This window comes from Denticeps clupeoides, chromosome 2 (genome assembly GCF_900700375.1).
Source record: "Denticeps clupeoides chromosome 2, fDenClu1.1, whole genome shotgun sequence".
Classification (NCBI taxonomy): Eukaryota; Metazoa; Chordata; class Actinopteri; order Clupeiformes; family Denticipitidae; genus Denticeps; species Denticeps clupeoides.
The window spans coordinates 26,016,504-26,037,132 of record NC_041708.1 but is presented as its reverse complement, the minus strand read 5'-3'; the positions used below and the strand labels follow the sequence as shown (position 1 = coordinate 26,037,132).

Genomic DNA, 20,629 nt, shown 5'->3' with positions numbered 1-20,629 from the left:
CTATCCTCTGAGTACAATATCCATGGATAGTGGGAGTGTGAGTCTGCAACTTTAGGGGGAAACACACACACACACAAACACACACATATATATATATATATATATATATATGTGTGTGTGTGTGTGTGTGTGTGTGTGTGTGTGTGTGTGTGTTTTTTCTTTTTTTTTTTTAAATCACACTAAATATATATGGCAGGTCAGGATCTGACCGGCAAGGCTTTATATCATCTCCCTGCCCCCCTACCACCCATGGCATCTTTCCTCAATTAGACTTCGGCTCCAGTGGAGCAGCACTGGAAACAGGAGCAGGTGCTCTCTTTAAATACTCCATCTGTGTGTGTGTGTGTGTGTGTGTGTGTGTGTGTAAGGTGCTTCTATGAAACAAGATAGAAGCAGGGACACACTTCCCATTCCTGCATGTGACTGCAATTTGGTATGATGGACTTACTTATGTTACAGTAACCAGATCTCTCATACACACACACACACACACACACACACATCTTAAGCACAAGCAGATCTGGTAAGAAACAACTTGACAGAACTGCATGTTATCTTGGAAGAGACTGTGTTTAGATGAAGAAACCCTCAACCACACACCCACACACAAGGATAAACCAGAGGTGTGTTTGCCTGCACACGTCCTTGGCTTCTTTTGAGCGCACAAAAAAAAAAAAGAAACCTCACAGACAATTTAGAGTGAAGGGACAATGTATAAATTCTCAGTTACTCACACACAATAACTTTGACATTTAACAAACCAAGGACATGAACACAACGTACCGAGATCTTCATCTCCAAACAACTCATCTCAAAGGGCGTTATTCTGTTGCACCAACACCAGTCAACAAAGGAATCAAGGAATGACCCAGCATTATAATGATGAAAATATGACTTATCAATTATGCACAATTATGCCTATTGAACAAATATAATATCTGAGCATCTGAACAAAGGGGACTGATTAAAAAAAAGATGTGTCATATATATGGTATTAGGCATAGTTTCAGCAGGACGAACAGTGGTGACAGCAGCCATTCTCTCCTATGATTGGTGAAGTTCATAAGAAATTACACTAATTGGTCAAATTTGCTAAGATGTCACAGTTATTGAACAAAAGGCTGCACTGAATTTATGGAGGTTGAATGAATTTGCATTAATTGTATCACCAAAAAAGACACTTGCTCAGGGTGCCTGATAAATGCCAAAAATGCAATGGCAAGTCGCAATATAACAGTACAATTAACAATTTCAAAAATTATTTTTAAGTATAAACGCAAATGTACAGTCACTTTTTTTAATCAACACATCGTTACACAACTTCCAGAGCCTGAGGAGGAAAGGAGGTCCAAAAACGCCCTGATGATCAAAGCAGTCTGGCAGTATCTGAGCTTGCTGTAACGGATGAACTGTCCGAGAAGCTGGAAAGCAGCGAGATCTACTTACAGTGAATTAAACGCTGGGAAATATGGCAGTCTGCTGGGGGAGGGGCTAGACTCTGCTGTTGGAGGGGTGAAACGTAAAAGTCAGAAGTGGTTTATGATGCTGAAGCAACACCTCGCCGAATCAGGCCGCAGCTTCAGAGGCTTTTGTTCCAAATACACACAATTGCGCAATACCTGACCCTACAAATTACTGTCCAGACAATGGGCAACACACAAAGGTGCCATAATCACAGACAAAGTTGCACTAATGCGGTCTGATCCTCAAAAGAGGTCAGGATACTCGGTTTAACCATGAGTAATACTACATCGGCACACACCCACACAGTTTCCACTAAACACTGTACATCTAAATACAGCAAGCAATCTTACAAGGGCTGGGCTGATGTGAAATACTCCTATGGCACAATCATATGATGATCCGGGATGTTTTACTAATAAATAGAGGTACTTGTTAAAGGTTCTATTACATGAAAATTTCACTTTGTATGAGTTCCCCCAGCCTGTCTATGGTCCTGCAGTGGCTAGAAATGGCGATCGGTGTAAAGAGTGCTTTAGCCATTCTGCTTCGCTGTTCAGAGAGCAGCAGGTCAGACCTGGAATTTGTTCTATTATGTTGCCATAAGAAGAAAGAAGAAAGATTACCACCCATTTCTCATGATGTTTCCGCCCAGAGAATTTCCCATCCCTCCCCTAAACAAGGAACTCAACTGAGCATTGTGGCTTTCAAATGTGTGAAGCATAGCAAATGCTCTGTGATTGGTGAGCACAAAATGTATTTCTTTTAGTTCCATCATGCGAGACTCTGAAGAGCCAGTGGGTTAGTTTAATCTTTTCTGGAAAAATGCTGACATGACTTTGTCTCAGCCAAACATTGTGGTTGGTGAATAGTGTTGACGCCATTTCCGTGAATGCCCGCTCATTGGCATTTAAAGCTACAGACACAGACACTGCGCACCCAAAGTGGCTGTAATTCTGCACCAAGGCTGAATTTCAGAAAGAGACAGATACAGTATTAGGGGACCAATAAGACTGATATATAAGCAAAAGGAACCTTTAAAAAAAAAAATGTATGTTCATTTCATCCAACGTGCAAACCTGCTTTTTGCCACTCGGCCCTGCCTTTTAACCTCTTGTTCTCAAACAAATTATAATTTCAACCCAAACCTGGTTTTATAAGCAAATAGAATTTTTTTTTTAAATCTGCTGATTCTCATAGTACATTAAATTTAATTAAAATCCCATATGAACGCTGACTGGGTAAAGATATTAACTAGTAATAGAGGCAGCATGTTCAAGATCGCAGACAGCAACTAACTAAACTCGAAACGTTGATAAAACCCAGCTGCTAAATGGCTGTGTTTCCTCTTCTGTTCGCAAACTCAATTTGAGGGTTGGTATGATGAAGCGGCGGTTGTGAGTTCGAATCCCGGCTTGGACCTTGTGTGTGCCGAGTTCGAATGCTCCTGCCACGTAGGCGCGGGTTTCCTCCAGGTTCTCTGGTTTCCTCCCACCAATTGTGTGTGTGAGTTTGTGTGTCCCGCCCCCTAGACTGACTCCACCAGCCTTGCAACCCTGAGCAGCACCAAGCGCTTATGGAAAGTGAGTGAATTTGAGGGGTGAATATTTCAACTCCTCCCCACACACACACACACACACACAGAGGAGTTTGTGCGGCACACGAAACAACAGATTTGGCAGGAGATTACAGAGCCAACCATTATTTTTAGCATTCCTTTCTGGTCATCATTATAGCCAGACAGCTTTGTGCCCCTGGTGAGATGGGGTGATGTATAATTTAAGGCTGAAGGCTCGTCTAACACACACACACACACACACACACACACACACACACACACACGCCGATATGCAGGGACGTTCTCCGGGCCGGCCCTGGGGTCACAGTCACCAAACATCCACACAAAATCAGTGTAAAGAGGAACTAACCTGGTGGACAAACTGTAGATTTGTCTCCTGGAAATGCACAAGAGAAGGTTACTTTACACCCACTGAGGAAACGACTCACTGAAAAGATCAGGGGTGGTAGTAGCCTAGCTGGTAACACACGCGCCTATGAACCAGGTTCAAATCCCACTTACTACCATTGTGGCCCTGAGCAAGACACTTAACCCTGAGTGTCTCCAGGGGGGGACTGTCCCTGTAACTACTGCTTGTAAGTCGCTCTGGATAAGGGCGTCTGGTAAATGCCGTAAATGTAAATGGGTGGTAGTAGCCTAGCTGGTAACACACTTGCCTATGAACCAGAAGACCCAGGTTCAAATCCCACTTACTACCATTGTGTCCCTGAGCAAGACACTGAACCCTGAGTGTCTCCAGGGGGGACTGTCCCTTTAACTACTGATTAAGTCGCTCTGGATAAGGGCGTCTGATAAATGCTGTAAATGTAGAAAAAGGGGGATCCACTCGTTTTGTAAGCCCGTCACAAACAAGCCCACAATGGCAGCGCGGTGGCGGCCGAGCTGCGGGTCTTTGTTCCCCCGCCGGACTGCAGCCACCCAGTCGCGCGTTTTCCACTTCGAATGACAGAGAATCGAGTCACGTTGTGATTTTTTAAATCAACGTAACACACACGCACTGAAGGAAAATCCATTGCATTGTTTTTAAAGATACAACCTGCTGCGGTTCCGGGGTTCAGGGATCCCCGGTCTGGGGTCAGCGCGGCATGTTTGGCGACAGGAGCCGAACGGCGGAACCCGAACACGACAAAACCGGCATCTTCTTCTTCTGCGTCCAACCTTTTCCTTCAGTTTTTATCTTATAATAAAAGCATCACATAGTCCCACAAAGGTGTAGCGCGCAGTCCCGTTAACCGCAATCTCGTGGTTTTCATCGTGAAAAAGCCACGAGTTGGAGTTAAGAGAAACTATTTTGCTCCCTCGGGGATGGTTTTATATGTGTACTGTATATGTGTGTGTGTGTGTGGGGATAAAAGCGGCGGACCTTCACTTCTTCACACGGCGCGACACAAACGTAACTTCTGTTTTGTTTGTTTTTAACACGTTAAAGGAGTGAAACGGAGGCTTTAAAACGGACGACTTGTTGTTGTTGGTCGGTCGTTCTCGCCGCTGGTAGTCCGTGTGAGGAGTTGAAGGGGAGTTCGCCTCGTTACCTGCCGCCGCCGCGGCGCCTGAATCGGACTCACCTCTCGCCTCGCCTCTTCCTCGCTCCGCCGCAAGTGTTTATCCCTCGCGGTTGTCGTCCGTGGTCGCGGTTTTGTCCCCTTTCGGTTCATCCAGACAGAGAAACAGCGGAGCAAAACAAAAAACCCGAACAACAACAAAACAAACCAAAAATCCGGTCGATGCGCGCGAGCCGAGCGCGGGAGCGCGCGTCGCCGGTGTGCGCGCGCACAATTTAAAAAACCCACTCACGCGCGCACGGGCGCGCCAAATCCGAGCCTTTTCTTCACAAGATTCGCAAATGAATCTCAAAAGTCAGTTCGCGGTCGCCGGTGGAGTGTTTTTTTTTTTTTTTTCGGGGATTTTAGGAATTTTTACAGAATGATTACGACAGACACTCTCCTCCAGGACTCCTGATTTTTGGCCATTGTTTGTACGTTCATATTGGTGGACCCGTACTTTTATTTTGTGTCTCTTTATTTCATCCACCATCGGTCGTTAAAAGAAAAAAAAAAAAACAAACCTACCTGTTACTCGAGTGTGAAAACGGTGTTAATAGAAAGCGAGCGCGCCGTTCTTCCCAAGCTCAGCCCCTAATCAGATTTCCTCTGATGGATTGCTGTGTGACATCGAGCGTCTCAAAAATAGCCCCCTAAATAGACCCCTTAAGATGCAAGATTTGCTAAGCCACCTCGGTGAAAGGGACGTGGGTCGTTCTCGCACCTCATTCCCAGCTCATCTCCCCCCCCCAACGTGGAGGGAACTGGGTCAATGCTGATTCGCAATGAAATATTGACGAGGCCACGTTGACGGAGCTTCCCGTTCAAAGTCAGCTGTTGCCACCATGCACGCATATGACACGGACATTCTGGCGATTTCTGTACACGGCGAAAATGTACTTTTAATAAAGATATAGCCGGAATTTGCATTTGGCTGCATGTGGTTTAGAGAAACCAAAATAACGAATGCATCACAGTTCCACCTCCGAAGACGTTTTTCTTTCTTCATCGCAACTGTTCATGTCCTCTCACAAATCCTTCAGATGGATAAAGCATATACTATTGATGCATGAACTCGTAACTTTATGGATCAACATCGTGCAGCTCGTTATATAATGCAGGTAGAAATAATTCGGCCGTGCCCTGCTCGATTATCTGCTGAGGAACCCAGTCCTATTTACACGCAACGCTTCCCCCTGCTGGTGAACAGTTGCAATGTCACAAAAAGTTAAAAACAAATTAAAACTTTCTCCGAATCACTGGGATTTATCCTCGGTTAGATTAGATTGAAAAAAAAAGAAACGGGGGAAAAAGCACAAAAAAAAAAAAACGTAAAATGAGCGGGTTGCATAAATGTGCACACACTTAACCGACTACTTCGTTGAAGCACATTTTGATTGAATTCCTCACTGTTATGTTCATCTTCTTTCTTTTTTTTGTGAAATGTGTCCTCTGCTTTTAACAATCACCCTTAGTGAGCAGCCTTGAGTGGGGACAGTGCTTTGCTCAGTGGCACCTCGGGATTCGAACTGGCAACCTTCTGATTATGGGCCACTTCCTTAACCGCTAGGCCACCACTGCACCACTATAGTAACATATACACACACACACACACTACTTTACTGTGATATAATTGTATTTTTTTAATTTCTAAATCACAAACACGTGACTTTCCCCCCCATTCAGAGAGTCATGATCATGCAAGTGAATTAAAAAGGACAGACACACCACAGCAACATTTCTTTAATCTGTTTTACTGAGTTCAAAAGCAAAGCCTTCTCATCTCTTCGCCTCCGTGACTTGCAGAATTAACAACCACATTTACATTTATTTGACGAGCGCACATACACACTCGCGCACAATCATCTTTAACCGCAGTACAAAATGGAGAAAAGGGGCAGGCGATGTGGGGGCAAACAGTGTTGTGTGACCGAAAAGAGTATAAACCTAAAAACATGTGATGGCTAAAATAAAATAAAATTAAAAAATTTCTGCCTACAGTAAATCAGTATAATAAATAATGGTCTAATGCACAGCACCAGTAAATGGCCAAACCTACACAAAAAGAGAGAGGGGGGGTGTAGAGATTTAAACTTCATTGAGCGTTCATCCAACATCCCTACCCAGCATGTAACTGGTTCATGGATCCATTAAATAATAAAAAAAAAAATTAAAAAAAAACCCAGAGAGTATCATGATTCTTCAAAATGATTTCAAACCACCTAGAATCTCTATTAATGAACGGGTAAATTGCGACTGCACCGCTTTTAAAAACCCATCTGAATGGGTTTGACTTCTGCAGGTTAAAAATTAAAACCAGTGCACGTCTGCTCTGTAACCTTCAAACAAGTAACAGTGTTCACGCATGATAAAACAGGCTTCTTACATGGCTCTATATTTACAGCTCTGGATGAGATGGCGGAGGAGAGATGCTATTGATCTGTGCCACATGGAGGCATTATCTCTTGTTCAAAATCTCAGCTAAAGCCTGAAGATGGGAGGAAAAAGAACCACATTAGTCCGAGACAAGTCTGGAAACATCATCCGTTTTCTGTCTTACAGTAGACACATCGGCCAAACAGCGCTTAACACGTCCCTGCCACTTGGGGTCAGGCTTTAAACGATGAGTTTACTAATTACTGTGCATGGAAAAGGTCAAATTCCTGCGATGACCACAAGACCCAACCGCCTTTGAATGAACACTTTCTAAAAGAACCCATGAGACACTCAAAAACGTAAAAGAATTAAACGTGAGGGGTGGCGAATGTTGCGTTTCGTCAGCACATAAGCATTCCACGATCCCTTCCCACAGCCCAGCAGCACAGCCCTAGTGATAACTGGGAGGTGAGGCAGGTGACTGTACAGTAGTGTCAAAAAAAAAAAAATTCTGCACTGTAGGTTGCCAAAAGCAGTGGCCATGCTGCCCTGTGGAACACATTCAGTCTCGTCACAGCGAGTGTCGTGGATGGTTACACTTTCCCCACCCGCCGGCCCAAAACGTGGTACGATCCAGTGCCAACGGTCATGTTTGCAGTGTGGCTAGTGCTTATCGTGACCCTTCCAACCCCACTGTCCTCTCTACACACACTGTACAGAATTATTTATACTGATGAGATGAATCTACTAGATTTTTTTTTTGTTCTTTGACAATCAACATCGGTGAAGTACAGGTGAAATGGGTGAGACGAGTAGTTTACTTACATACTGTACAAAATTATTCACACCTCTCCACCATACCACGTCTACATTGCACTGTTTTCTAATAATTTCATCCGCACTTCCTGTCCTTTGACTGTGTTTTCAGTGATCTTAAATAAGGGTAGATGGCTGATCTGTACATCACAGATAAATTTCATACATACATACATACACACACACACATATATATGTATGTATGCATCACACACACATATATATATCATCAGTATTTATAGATGGGGGTCACCGCTGTCGATGCTGCAGAGAAATCCAGCCCAGGGTAGAAGTCTTTGTTTCTTCAGCTAGAGCTTCAGAGAAAATGAGACAAAATGTGAGACTGTATTTTTTACAATATGCAAGTACTAGTGAATCGCGAAACAAACAAATATGTAATTTAATTAATGAATAAAAAAAATACAAAAACAAAAAAGGTTTGACATCTTTTTCTGCTTGTATGTTCTAAATATTGAATTAATTAATATAGCACATGCAAAGGTTTAACATTTTGAACTAAAGACTAATGCACTAATAAATATGAATTTAATAGAAATGAATGCAAGTGGGGGAAAATTAAAAAAAAAAAAAAATCGTACTTCTTGTCCTGCTTGGCCCCGCCTCCTCCACGGATGACTGCTGACTGGTTGTTCTGAAAGAGGCCTGCTCCGGAGCGCCCGATGTTGGGGTGTGTGGGAGAAGCCACATGGGGCTGGCCAGGCCGGATGGGTTTGGCTGTGCCCGGGACGGAGAGAGTGAGTGCATGATCACCAGGCACATTGTAGTCAGTGTGTGCACGTGCACTTGTAAACATTTACCGATCTGTGCGGAGTGGCCCCGGCGGGCCATGTTCTTGGCCCTGACTGCCTCTTTGATGCGGTCCACCTCCTGCTGGTAGCGTTTGCGGTCGCGCGCCGCATTCTCCTTTGCCTCCTTCAGCGCCGTCTCCAGCGCCTTCACTCTTTCCGCCGTCGCCCTCAAGCGCTTCTCCAGCTTCGGCAGTTCACAGCGCAGGTCTGCGTTATCCCGCACGAGCTGGACATAGAAAGACAGACCGAAATAAGACTGGTTGGCCTTAACAGTCTGTGTTTGTGTGTGTGTCTTTCCAAATTTCTACATACCTGCTTGTGGACCTTGGTGAGCTGCTCCAAGTTGTTCTCCAGGAAAGAGATTTTCTGCTTCTGGGCAGCACTGCCCCCTGTGTCATCGGAGTCCATCTCAGCACTCTACACACATACACAGACTTTTAAATTAGAGACCGTGACTGCACCCCTCTTTCGATTTCAAATGTTTTTACAGTTCCACACACCTTCTTCACTCTAGTGGCCAGGTCCTGCACAAACAGTTTCCTCAGGTTGTGCAGCGTCTGCAATTCCTTAGCCTGACAAACACACAGATATACGATGGGATACAAATATGCTTATGTATATAATTCATAGAACCGCACATAAACAAACATGTCTGAAACGTGGACTAACTCACCACTGTCTCCTCCAGTCCCTTCAGATCCTGTCTGGCCTGCTCCCGTCTGTCCTGCATCACCCTACATGCACAAACAGGTCATTTTTTTTAAACTTAAAATGATCAGTTTTATATGGTGGCTCAGAAGGGTCACCACATTGCAAAAGAATACAACAAACACAAATACAATAGCCAAAATGGAGGTAATGCACAACGGATATAACAGACAATGCGTTAAAACATTGTATATTGCAGGTATTATTTAATATATGAATGCAGCGTCCATTATCCCTTACATAAACACATCACAGTGAAAAACATTGAGGATTATGACAGGCATAAATACCTGCACTTCACTTGCTCACAGTAACAAGCCTTGTAACTTCCGTTCTGGCTTTTGCATTCATGTTGTGGTTCTTGATTTGTGTTGACCCTTCTGGGCCACTGTAGTTTAGTTAATATGTTACATAGGCAACCCTGTTCTGTGTGTACAGTCTACGTACGTGAGGTCATGCAGCTTCCGACTCTTCTCTTGGTCTGTGGATTTGAGTTTCTCATGCTCCACCCTCAAACGCTCCTGTTCCAACATAATCTTCTGGTTCAGGCTGGAAACATGAAAAAACAGACAGAGAGGGGTTTATATATATATATATATATATATATATATATATATATATATACACACACACACACACACACACACACACACACACACACACACACACACACACACACACACACACACGAGAGAGACAGTGAAAGAAGCACACATACAGAAGTGTGTGTGTGTGTATCTTACTCCTGCATTTCAGTGATTAGTTTCTCCTTCTTGTCCAGTTCATCTCTCAGGCTGCTGATCTGTTTCTGATGAGCCTCCCTGTGACTCTGGATCTGTTTTTCCACAGCCTCCTACACAGACACACACAGTTGGATTACATTGCACCCAAGATGTTTAATATAGGATAGGACAGCTATGGTTGTCTAAGAAAGAGAAGAAAATCAAAGAGGACTGTGTGTATAAGCGCTATTGCAAATTTGTCATTCTGAGCAGTTGTTATATTTACTTGTTGGAAACTGTTTCAAATGACACCCCAGATGCTGCTGAATTGTGGCGTAGGGCAAAACCCCTAGTGAAAGTGATTGCTGAACCCCCATTGGCACATCCTTTGCTATAGAATGGTTAACTAACCAGTTTTGATTACCTATTAAAGATTTGGAGAGCTTGTATTTTGTTCCCTCTCTTTTGAGCAAAATGTCTCAGTTAAGCACATCGTAATTACCGTTTAATAAATGGGAAGTAGAATCTAGTAGAAACAACTGAGGGGAGCGTTTATCAGGTACGTTACCTTCACCTCATTGGCTGTCTGAATTTCATTCTCTTTCTCCATGGCATGAACTTTCTCTGTGGAGAACACATCAACCAAGAATAATTATTTGACGTGTTGCATCTGGAAGCCACTGTATGTCTGTGTGTATGTACCTTGAGCACTGAGCTTCACCATCTCCTCATTTAGGGAGTCCACCAACTCCTCCAGCTGCCGCTTCTTCTGCTCAACATTCTGCAGGTACTCAGACAGCGACTTAATCTTGGCCTCATACTGTAGGAGAGAGACGGGGCGTGAGAAGAGAGGAGAGGGGGGGAAAAAAAAAAAAAAAAAAAAAAACCCTGTTGTGAGCAGTGGGCGGGGCTACCTGAGAGATGCGGAGCTGGCACGCCGCCAGCTCTTTCTCGTTCTCGTCCATCTTCTTGTTGCTGTCACTCTGCGTGTTCTCCAGCTGCTTGCTGCGCTTCACCAGCGACTTGACTTCGCTCTTCAGCTTGCTGATGTAGAGTCGCGCCACTGTGAACTCCTCGTCCATCACGCCGCTACCTTCATGCTGCTGCTGGCCCGGGTGGAGCAGAACATGGTTAATGAACGCGAATATCCGTTGGATGTCATTTGCGAGATTGTACGGTGTGTTTCTGGTTGCACCTTGATATCGTTGCTGCCCACGACAATACCAATCTCTGCCAGGTCTTTCAGCAGTGATGACATCATCTCGGTCACCCGTTTCCTCTGGTGGCTGGTCATTTCCTTCAACCTCTGCAGCTCAGAGTCGATGGAGGCCAGCACAGTCTAAAAAAACAAGACAAAAACAAAACCAGAGATCACACACAAGAATGGAAACATGAACTTTTATCTATCTATCTATCTATTTATTTATTTATTTATTTTTATAGCCGAGGTTCTCACCGATTTTTGGTTAAGCTCCTCACTCAGTGTCTCAAAGTCTTTGGTCTTGTCCTCCACCTCCTGGCTCTTCTGGTCATAGTTGACAGCAAGCTCCTCCAGGGCCTGCAGCACCTCCTTCACCTCCTCTTTAGACGCCTCGTTCTCCATCTGCAGGCGGGTCAGCTCTGCCTGTAGGTTGTCGTGGTCACGTCGTGATGATGCCAGCAGCTGCAGAAAAGTGAAGCGTAAACAAACTCCTGTTCTATAGCACGCACATAAAAGCTATAAGGTATATTATTTTCAATTTTCATACCTCTTCCTGCTCCAGCATCTGCTGCTTGAGTTTCTCAGCCAACTGAGACTGGACGTTAATCTCATCATCCTTAATTGCAATGATCGAGACAAACAGGGGAAGAAAAAATAAAACTTGAGATCATAAAAAAAAAAATTATAATTGTATTAAAACGGCTGAAATATAACTATCCCAAATTCCAGTCTGAAAGACATTCATATGTATTTTGCACAAAAAAAACTGTGTTTGTATTAGGGCTGTTCCATAAAATACCATAATAATAATATTATGTGCTTTAAAAAATGGGATATTAACGATATCAATGGTACAGTGACACTATCCAAAGCAGGTCAGGAGAAAAAATACAAATAAAAACCGCATGTGCACAAACAGTTATGCGAGATGTGGTCACGTGAACACATTTACATGCTCCAAAAATTGTTCAGTATTCTCCAATCATATCACCAACATTTGCATTATGAAATGCATTGTTCACTGAACTGTGTATGGAAGACAGTAAACACCAGTCTCTTTATAAATCTGGCTTCGACTCCCACTCAAATAAGCAAGTGCGCTACAGCCAAAATAAAACGTGTGTGGCCCTTCAAGGCAGTCAACTCATGTGTGAATAAATTGGACTATTTCGAGCATACAGGATGTAGCTTACCAACAGGAACATAAAGACAAAAGAAAAAGATCAGCCCTTTATACTCAAAAATCCCAGTGCTGATGTAAGAGCTTTCACCTAGTCAATGTCCTTCACATTCCAAGTGTGGCTGAAACATTAGCAGATCACTTTTAACCAATAACTTCTTGTAAACGTACCATGGTGCTGAGCATGCTGGGAAATCTTTTATGTTAAAACGCACGATGACATGCAACCTTCTATAGGGTTTGTTTGTGTACCTTGTCATCCAGTTGCTTGTAGAGTTTGGAGAGTTCAGCCTCGCATTTATCCTTCTCCACGTCAGTGAGCCGGCCGGCCGAGGGCAGGTTGGGGGTGGAGGCAATTTTCTCCCCAATGGTGCTGTTATCCAGAGAAAGAGCCTCATTTGCCTTCTCCTTATCAAACTGCTCCTCAGCTGGAACACTCTCACCTGTGAAACACAGAAAATCACAAAAAAAGACCCCCCCAGTCATTTAAAAGAAATTACATTTAGAATCATTGTACAGTGTAGTGTTTTCATGGCAGTGAATCCAGTGGCAGCTCTAGTGAACAGGTTTAGTAGACAGGTTTTTTTTTTTTTTTTTAAATGACCATAATCCTTGAACTGTTTGCACAATCTGAAAGCAAAGAAAGTGCATTTTGTGCATCATTGTGTTTTTGTCATGTTATTTGACAGTTTACAGTGTTGACATGTTTAGTTGAGAGATTGCAGAAGATCTTTGAAGACTGCAGGCCTCATATCGTTAAATAATGTTATTTTTATGATTCGATTTGATCAACGTTGCGACGTTGGTCTTAAAGTATTAAATTTAATCTAAAAAACCCGGGGGTACGCTGGAAGGTGAGTTGTCAGAAAAAAATAACCATATGTGTCATTCATACACCTAAGCATTTTGCTTTACTTTTAAATCAATAACATCTAATAAATAATCTTAAAATTAAAAATGCAGCATTACTTGAACTGTGATTCTATTGTTTCTGGTACCATGTGTGCAATGGTGTTCCCATTTCCCTAGTATTTCAGTGTGTGTTTACATATGCATTGGTGTGTTAAGTGTATTAAGGTGTCCGCCGCATCTCTGTCCATCTCACCGTTCCTCCAGCGGTTCAACTCATTCTCCAGCCATGTGATGGTGTTCCGCAGCGTCTTGTTCTTCTCCTTTTCTTTCTCGTATTTCTTCTTCCACTGTTCTGCAGTCAGCTCCACATTCACGCTCACAGTGTTCTTAATAGTCTTTGCTCTGCAAGCATGTACACAAAAAAAAAAACATTTGCAGGAATGATGACAAAGAATATTATTAATTGTAAAATCCTGAGTTAAAAATTACTGCAATGTTAATAAATATATATCCCTTAAAAAAATACTGTTAGTGTATAAAGGCATGTACAAAAGCCAGTGTGCTCCCACCTCTGTCCAAACATGAGAGTGGACTTGGTCTCAGCCTCGTTGAAGGAGGACGGGGAGCAGCAGATGACTATGGTCGTTCTGCAGTTTCCACCCAATGAGTCCTGAAGGATCCGAGTCATTTTACTGTCCCTATAGGGTACATAAGTCTGGGGGAGGGGGTATAGGGAATTTTTGTTAACAAAACTGCATGGTACCATATTGATAATACATTTAATAAATATTTGCTACTGTAAACTTAATAACCATCTTCTTAAGGATAATCAAATCGGATCCCTTTCTCTGAAATTTCATGCATTTGTATTTTTGTATGGGCCTCTGATGACCACACACACACACTATAATAAGAGTATTGAAATTTATTCAAGAATGAATAGCAGCATGTCTATATCAGTTTTCTCACTCACACACACACACACACACACACACACACACACACACACAGCCTACCGATCCCTCTGCCAGAGCAGAGATGACATTGCCCAGTGCAGACAGAGATTTGTTAATGTTCTTCGCTTCATCCAGAACCGCACCCTCTGCTCCAGTCTTACTGACCTGAAGTAGGAAAATAAATAACACACAAAAAAAGGACCTTAGTGATTTAAATAATATTTAAAGGACCACATTAGAGCAGTAATAAGAGGGGGGAGATTATGACCTTCTCGCTACCCGCCAGATCCACCAGGTACAGCTTGCCACTAAGTTTCTGCTCTGTCTGGGTATTCTCCTGCTTCACGTTAATCTGGAAGATACTGTGACTCCGAGAGCTGTGTTCATTCATGTCTGTTTCAAACATCAGAAACACACAAATGTTAAAATCCATATACAGAGAACACATTTACAATGATTAAGATAATGGTTATTAAAAAAAAAAAAAAAAAAAAAAAAAGATAGACAAACATCCTAACACCACAACATGTCAAATGCTGTAGATAGGGCGTGTTGGGAAAGTCCTCACTTGTCACAGCCACATGTCTATTGGATTTGCCCTCATCAATAGTGTCCATCACCTCCTCAGGACTGCAGACAAATCGCTCAGTGCAACCCTGTAGACAGAGAGTGAGGGACAGTTAAAACCTCAAACTTGTCCTGAACTGGTCGGCTGGACATTGTAATTTCCTGTTTCTTACTTTGACATATGGGACCCTGTTCTTATCCTCATGCACGGACAGGTTTGTTTTTGACACTGTAAACAGAGAAAACATGAGTTTAAATAGAGAGTAAAGAAAATTAGAGGTGTGTAATATTAGCAACAATAACATTAATAGCTAAAAGGCAATTAATATAATGTTATTCAAATGTTTTTAATTTTAGAACATACTTGATCCTGATTGGCTGATAGTTATGCATTACAGGTCTTTGGAGAACGAATAGTGCAGTCTTGAGTAAACACTGCTTTGAGTTGATGCTCAAGCACTGCCTTTGGAAGACAATCTCACAAAACGCGAGACGGACACTCAGCATCCATGTGGTATAACTGGGATATTCCACTAAATTCTATGTCAGGTGGTTCTGTGCCTTTGCATTATGGTTTTAATACAGGCCCCAGTGTGGATCATCCCTCACTTAAATCTTGATAAGCGAAGTCCAAATTGAAATCCTTCACCAGGCAGATCTTTTGCCGGTTTAAATAAGAGCGCTTCTGAAAAAATGCACACTATGCAGAGAACCCTTCACAATGCACATATTTGGAAAGAAAAAAAAAAAAGCACCCACCATCCAAAAGATCTCTGATCTTGTCCAGGTAGATTTCAAAATAAGACACCTGCAGAAGGTAGGAGAGCCGGTTGAGAAATACAGTGTTACATGCCAACATATTACAAAAAAAAAAAAAACATGTACCTTGATATGAAATTCCAGGTTCTCATCCATAGAGTAGATGTAGTTGAATATGTCCTGCACTATCCTGGGGATGATTCCCATTCCATCAGGGTCATGGAGGCTACCCTAAAAAAAAGCGCCAGTTAAAACAGATATGTAGGTCACTTCATAAACAAAAAAACTTAATGTAAAACTTCTTACTTCCATGGTGTGGGTTTTGCCAGAAGAAGTCTGGCCGTAGGCAAAGATCGTGCCATTGTATCCTTCCAGCACATCTGTGTAGGAGACAACACTCCTGTCATGGTCATTCTCCACCATTTCTACATATTAATGAAATCCCTATTTGTACAACAACCCATGAACATATCACAAACAGTAAGATATCACCCCTTTTACCAAAGAACTGTACCATTAATAATCCCAATCTGTCCACTGCCATGTGGTTTATTGCCCCTGGATTAATAGTTTGAATTGTTTACCTTTGACAATCTTCTGGGCACAGTCATTATACACCTGCTCCTGGGAAGTGTTGGACTGGAAGACACGGTCAAAGGCGTATGGCTTCCCCTGGGAACATGAAGAGGGCATTGTTGTGGCACTTTTTTTTTTTTTTTTTTTTTTTATAGACCAGTGGTTCCCAACCTTTTTAGCCCTTAAGCGCGCCCCCCCCCCCCCGCCTGTATCCAGGATAAGACAGGACCCCCAATTCCTTCCCGCAGTCATAAAGAAAGAATAAAATGATTAATTAAACTTTTATTTGCAATGTTCGTATAGCATGTTCTTATTCTCCTTGTTTTACACTGCAGGGTATATTAGAGCTGTAACTGGTAAAGCCCGGCCACTAGTGCTGGACTAATCGTAAAAGGAAATGTTCAGGTTTTAAATGTAATTGCCAGATGCTTGTCTCCGTTTCACCTCCTCACCATCTCTCTCGTGATAATGAAAATACATCACCTGACAACGGTGGCCGAGATTTACAAATTGAACGATCCTTCCATTAAACTAACATTAAATAAAACAAACGTACAACGTGAAACACTCACCAAAACATCCTTACAAGCAGTGAATCATGCGAAAATAATATGAAAATAATACTATAGACTGACCCAAGCCAGACAAAAACGATAGAACTTGACTACAAGCCCGACTGCAATAGACTAATATACCTCCTCTAGTGATGCATTATTGAGATGGTGCAATTTGGAAACAGTATATTGAGGTTTGCATCAGAAAACATCTGAATAGGCTATTTTCACCTATTGCTCCAAAAACATATTGCATTTTAATTAAATTCTACTTCTAATATGAAACTGAACACTTTTAGTCACTTATTACAAATGCCTTGTAGGGGCCCACCCATATACTTTTCAACTGCATTGTATATATCACTGTTATTGTGACTGTGTCACCGGTGATCATGATCACTAATCCTAATATGCAACTAGCTTGTGTGAATTTAAAGCTCTCCGACCTTTTAGTAAAGCAGGCCTACAGAGACGTTGTATTACTTGTGAAGGAGAAGCACTTATGCAGCCAGTATGGTATATCTTTGGATTACACCAGCTAATCTCCTCTTTAGGTACACCGAATGCTAAGCTACTTAATAGCAGCAGTCTCTGTCAAAGGGGGGAAAAAAAAAAAAGGCATTTATTCCAAAAATCCTCTCCGGAGTCTCCATGGTGACAGACATACACTTTCTCCGTGCTCTCTCTCTCTCTCTCTCTCTCTCTAGGAGCTTCCAGTGGGAAATACACTGGCTTCTAAAATATTAAACCTAGCACAGGTAAATGTGATGGCTGCAGCTAAAAGATGAGAAGGTGAAAGGTCGATGGAGAAGAATTATTATTTATTAATAATTCATAGTAGACACGCCTACAGCAACTTTTGTGTGTCTCTCTTTATCTCCGATGCAACAGCACAACACCAAAACACACATACACATAATTCCATTTTATGGCCGGAAGAAACGGGCTTCCCACATTCGAGCCAACAGTCGGTCACCTAATCCAGCCGTGCCTGGGCGTGTATTCAAGAATTCAAAACTCATTCAGACACGAGCTATAGGTGTGGAAAGAGTTTATCATTTTATCCATCTCCCCTATTCGATTAAAAACTAAAGAAATAGGGAGGAGGTGAAACCCTGTAAAGGGAGCTCCGTCTTCCCTCCTCACACCGAGACTGGCACACGACGTTCCCATGGGTCTGGCTAGAGATGAGCTCTGTTAAAGGAGAAATGGAGTGAAATACAAAGGGGAGAGGAATCCTGTTACAGCTGAGCATCCCGACCACACACACCAGAAAAGGGCCAGAGCTTTCAAAATGAAGGAGGAGGGCTGGATTTCAGCACTGACAGTTACTGGAGACGGCCATTGATAATTATATCACAACACATCACTAAATCATGGAAAACAAACAACACAAATACAGAATTATACATATTATTGAGAAATTAGACATACCATTTTTTTGGCCTATTATTATTATTTGGCAACTATACATCAAGCATTTTTTCTGTTTAAATAACAGGACATGGTCCAAAGGCATCCATCTGGAATGTAGAAATAATACTTCTGGGAGCCTTCTCCACCTAGACTACGTCTGTCATTTCAACACGGCCAAAATACCAGAGATGTTCCTTCCACTGCAGGGCGCAGCTAAATACAGGATCCTGAGGTCAAGTGAATCACCTGACGATGTTTCACACACGTGACCAGAGGCCACAAAAAGGAAACTGTTTATATAGCACTATGCTGGCCACACCTGTTAGTACGAGAGCTCAAGAGGACAAGATCGGTCAAGTGACAGTGTTTCCGAACATCGAGGGCTTGTAAGACCATGCTTAAATGTTAAACCATATGTATGCCTATGCCAAATCCTTCTTTTTATTATAACATAGCGTGACCACTGTACCATGTGTTCAACCTTGGGCTAGTTACATTCTTACTCGGGGTGTTGAAATTGAGTGTATAAATCAATGCATCGCGATCCAGACAATTCTGCATCGATGCAGTGCAGAACATAATCGATTAAATTATAATGCCGTTGCTTGGTGATTCTTGTTAAAAAGTAGTGCCGTTAGTGAGTGTGGCGGCCTGATCAGTGTGCTGAGCCAATCTGGGGTAGGAGGGTCTCCCACCGTGCTCAAAAGTTGAAATTTGTTGACTGCTGCACGCCGTGACGTATTTTTTCCTTGACCAATAGAATCAAAGTGGGCGAGTGTTCTTTCTGCTCATTGTAGCAAATCAAGGCGTCCACACAGGTGAAGGAGACCTTAACTCTTGTATTTGAACACATCATGTGACCATGCAGAAAATTTATGGGGATGTATCAATAATCGTAATCGAATCATGAGACCAGTGAAGGTTCACACCTCTAATACTACTACATGTCAAATGTATTCTTTTAACAGAATGACGAGTAATCATAGTTAACAAAAAAAACAAAACAAAAAAAAAAAAAATTTATTCTTTAGACTACTCTATCAAATATTGACCAAAGGTATTCACTTCTCATTTCAATGTAACATTGAATAGCAACAAAGACCCGGACAAGCTCAGGAGCCAACAATAGGCACAATAAAAAAAATGCAGGAACAGACATCGATCAGATAAAAAAAGGGTGAGGAGATGGATGCAGCTGGGGTCTACACAACAAATAAACTTTTACAGATTTGATTGTGAAACATACGCAAGCAACCTGGTTGCAACAACCTGGGAGCAACAAATAAAAAGACCGAATCATCGAATGAATGAATGAATGAATGACCAGCAATGTTGCTTCTCCTTAGCCCAATATAATGACACAATTGATATTACCAGTCAGTCTTGCATGGCAACTGAAGCGAATGTCGCTACCTAAAAAATAAACGAATGAATTAACCCCCCCCAGGATACATGTGGATGATGAGGATACATTATGTGGATGAGGTGAATGTGTACGTTCATATGTGCGTTTATAAGCATGTGTACATGCATGCGCGCACACACATATGCGTGTATATATAATGTATGTATGTAGTTGAGAGCAGCTGCAGTGTTAGCATTAGCGGCTCTGTTAGCATTAGCCACCCCAACAAAGCCCCACACGGTCCTAGCAGACCAACATGTTCTTCCCGGCCGACCGTACCGGCTGCCGGTCCCAATAATACTAGTCCGTCGCGGGGCCGGTTCGCTCCGATCGATCGGTATCGATAACAAATCGAGTTCCGATGATCTGTTATATAAAGCGGTCATGTCCGCGGGTAAACACGGCCACCCTGCCCCCACCCGGCCCCGGGTACCTACCCCGATGATCACGCTGTCCTCCCCCTGGAATTTGGGGATGTACTGGTCCCCCCGCATCACCTCGGAGCTGTTCAGCGGCCTGAAGCGGCACATCACTCGGATGGTGCACTCCGCCGCGTCCGCCATCTTCACCGCGAGCTCGCGCCTCACCAGCCCCGCTCACGCCGCACCCTTCCGCGCTCGGTGTCCTCCGCCCGCCCCCGGTACCTTCTCCGGCACAACCAGAGGCCGTATGGCAGAGCGGCAGCTCCGTACGAACCGGCCCCCTCCGAGGAAAACGCCAAGGACCCTCCGCCTGTCCTCGGCTCGGCTCGCGGATCCCGACCGAACGGCTGCGCCTTCACGTGCGCGATGACGTCAGCCTCCGCATTCGGGATGCGTCGGACGCCCCGGCGTTTCGAACGCGTGCACAGCCCACACCCTTGTTCTGTGTTGGGATTGTTAGAGGACTGAAATTATTTACGAAAACGACAACGCGGGACCTTGGTCCCCACCGATGAAGTGATGCTGCTGCCGCTACAGGGGAGGTTATATAGTCCCCACTGGCCATGACCTCATCTTTCAGACAGATGTAACCGCACAGCGATGGAATGCTGGAGTTGTGGCAGCTGCTGGAGACTCACCCGCGCATTCAGGGCAGGGACAGGAGACAAATGGCGAGCGTCCCCTCATATAAAGGACAGTGGATGGGACAGCACTGGGTCCTGGGATCGG

At 43.2% G+C, this 20,629-nt stretch overlaps 2 protein-coding genes across 10 annotated transcripts in view; both read right to left on the bottom strand.

The window, feature by feature from the left end:
- Positions 1–5,273, bottom strand: part of arhgap12b (Rho GTPase activating protein 12b) — a 35,504-nt gene extending 30,231 nt beyond the window's left edge. For 4 of the 8 annotated variants that reach the window (XM_028967908.1, XM_028967909.1, XM_028967906.1 and 1 more), the window contains exon 1: positions 4,606–4,763. The gene's annotated coding sequence lies outside the window, so the exon portion shown is untranslated. Of the gene's footprint in view, positions 1–3,389; positions 3,417–4,605; positions 4,765–5,109 lie in introns of those variants that run through there. The other 4 variants (XM_028967881.1, XM_028967902.1, XM_028967896.1 and 1 more) reach the window with 3 other exon arrangements.
- A 1,033-nt stretch (positions 5,274–6,306) lies between these two features.
- LOC114783752 (kinesin-1 heavy chain-like) lies at positions 6,307–20,384 on the bottom strand. 2 transcript variants are annotated; one of them, XM_028969261.1, is made up of 26 exons: positions 19,916–20,384; positions 16,112–16,199; positions 15,834–15,907; positions 15,654–15,758; positions 15,528–15,576; positions 14,942–14,997; positions 14,770–14,857; positions 14,470–14,594; positions 14,262–14,366; positions 13,815–13,960; positions 13,499–13,647; positions 12,646–12,836; positions 11,761–11,829; positions 11,469–11,675; positions 11,208–11,351; positions 10,927–11,118; positions 10,715–10,832; positions 10,581–10,636; positions 10,034–10,143; positions 9,738–9,839; positions 9,256–9,316; positions 9,083–9,154; positions 8,895–8,999; positions 8,592–8,808; positions 8,373–8,508; positions 6,307–8,087 (listed from the first exon to the last, which is right to left on the bottom strand). In XM_028969261.1, exons 1-26 carry the CDS (start codon positions 20,039–20,041, stop codon positions 8,078–8,080), a joined length of 2,901 nt encoding a protein of 966 aa, XP_028825094.1. In that variant the 5' UTR covers positions 20,042–20,384; the 3' UTR covers positions 6,307–8,077. The 2 variants fall into 2 exon arrangements, with proteins under 2 accessions (XP_028825094.1, XP_028825095.1); XM_028969262.1 differs by having other exon boundaries at positions 10,927–11,115; positions 19,916–20,383.
- Positions 20,385–20,629: the final 245 nt, after the last annotated feature.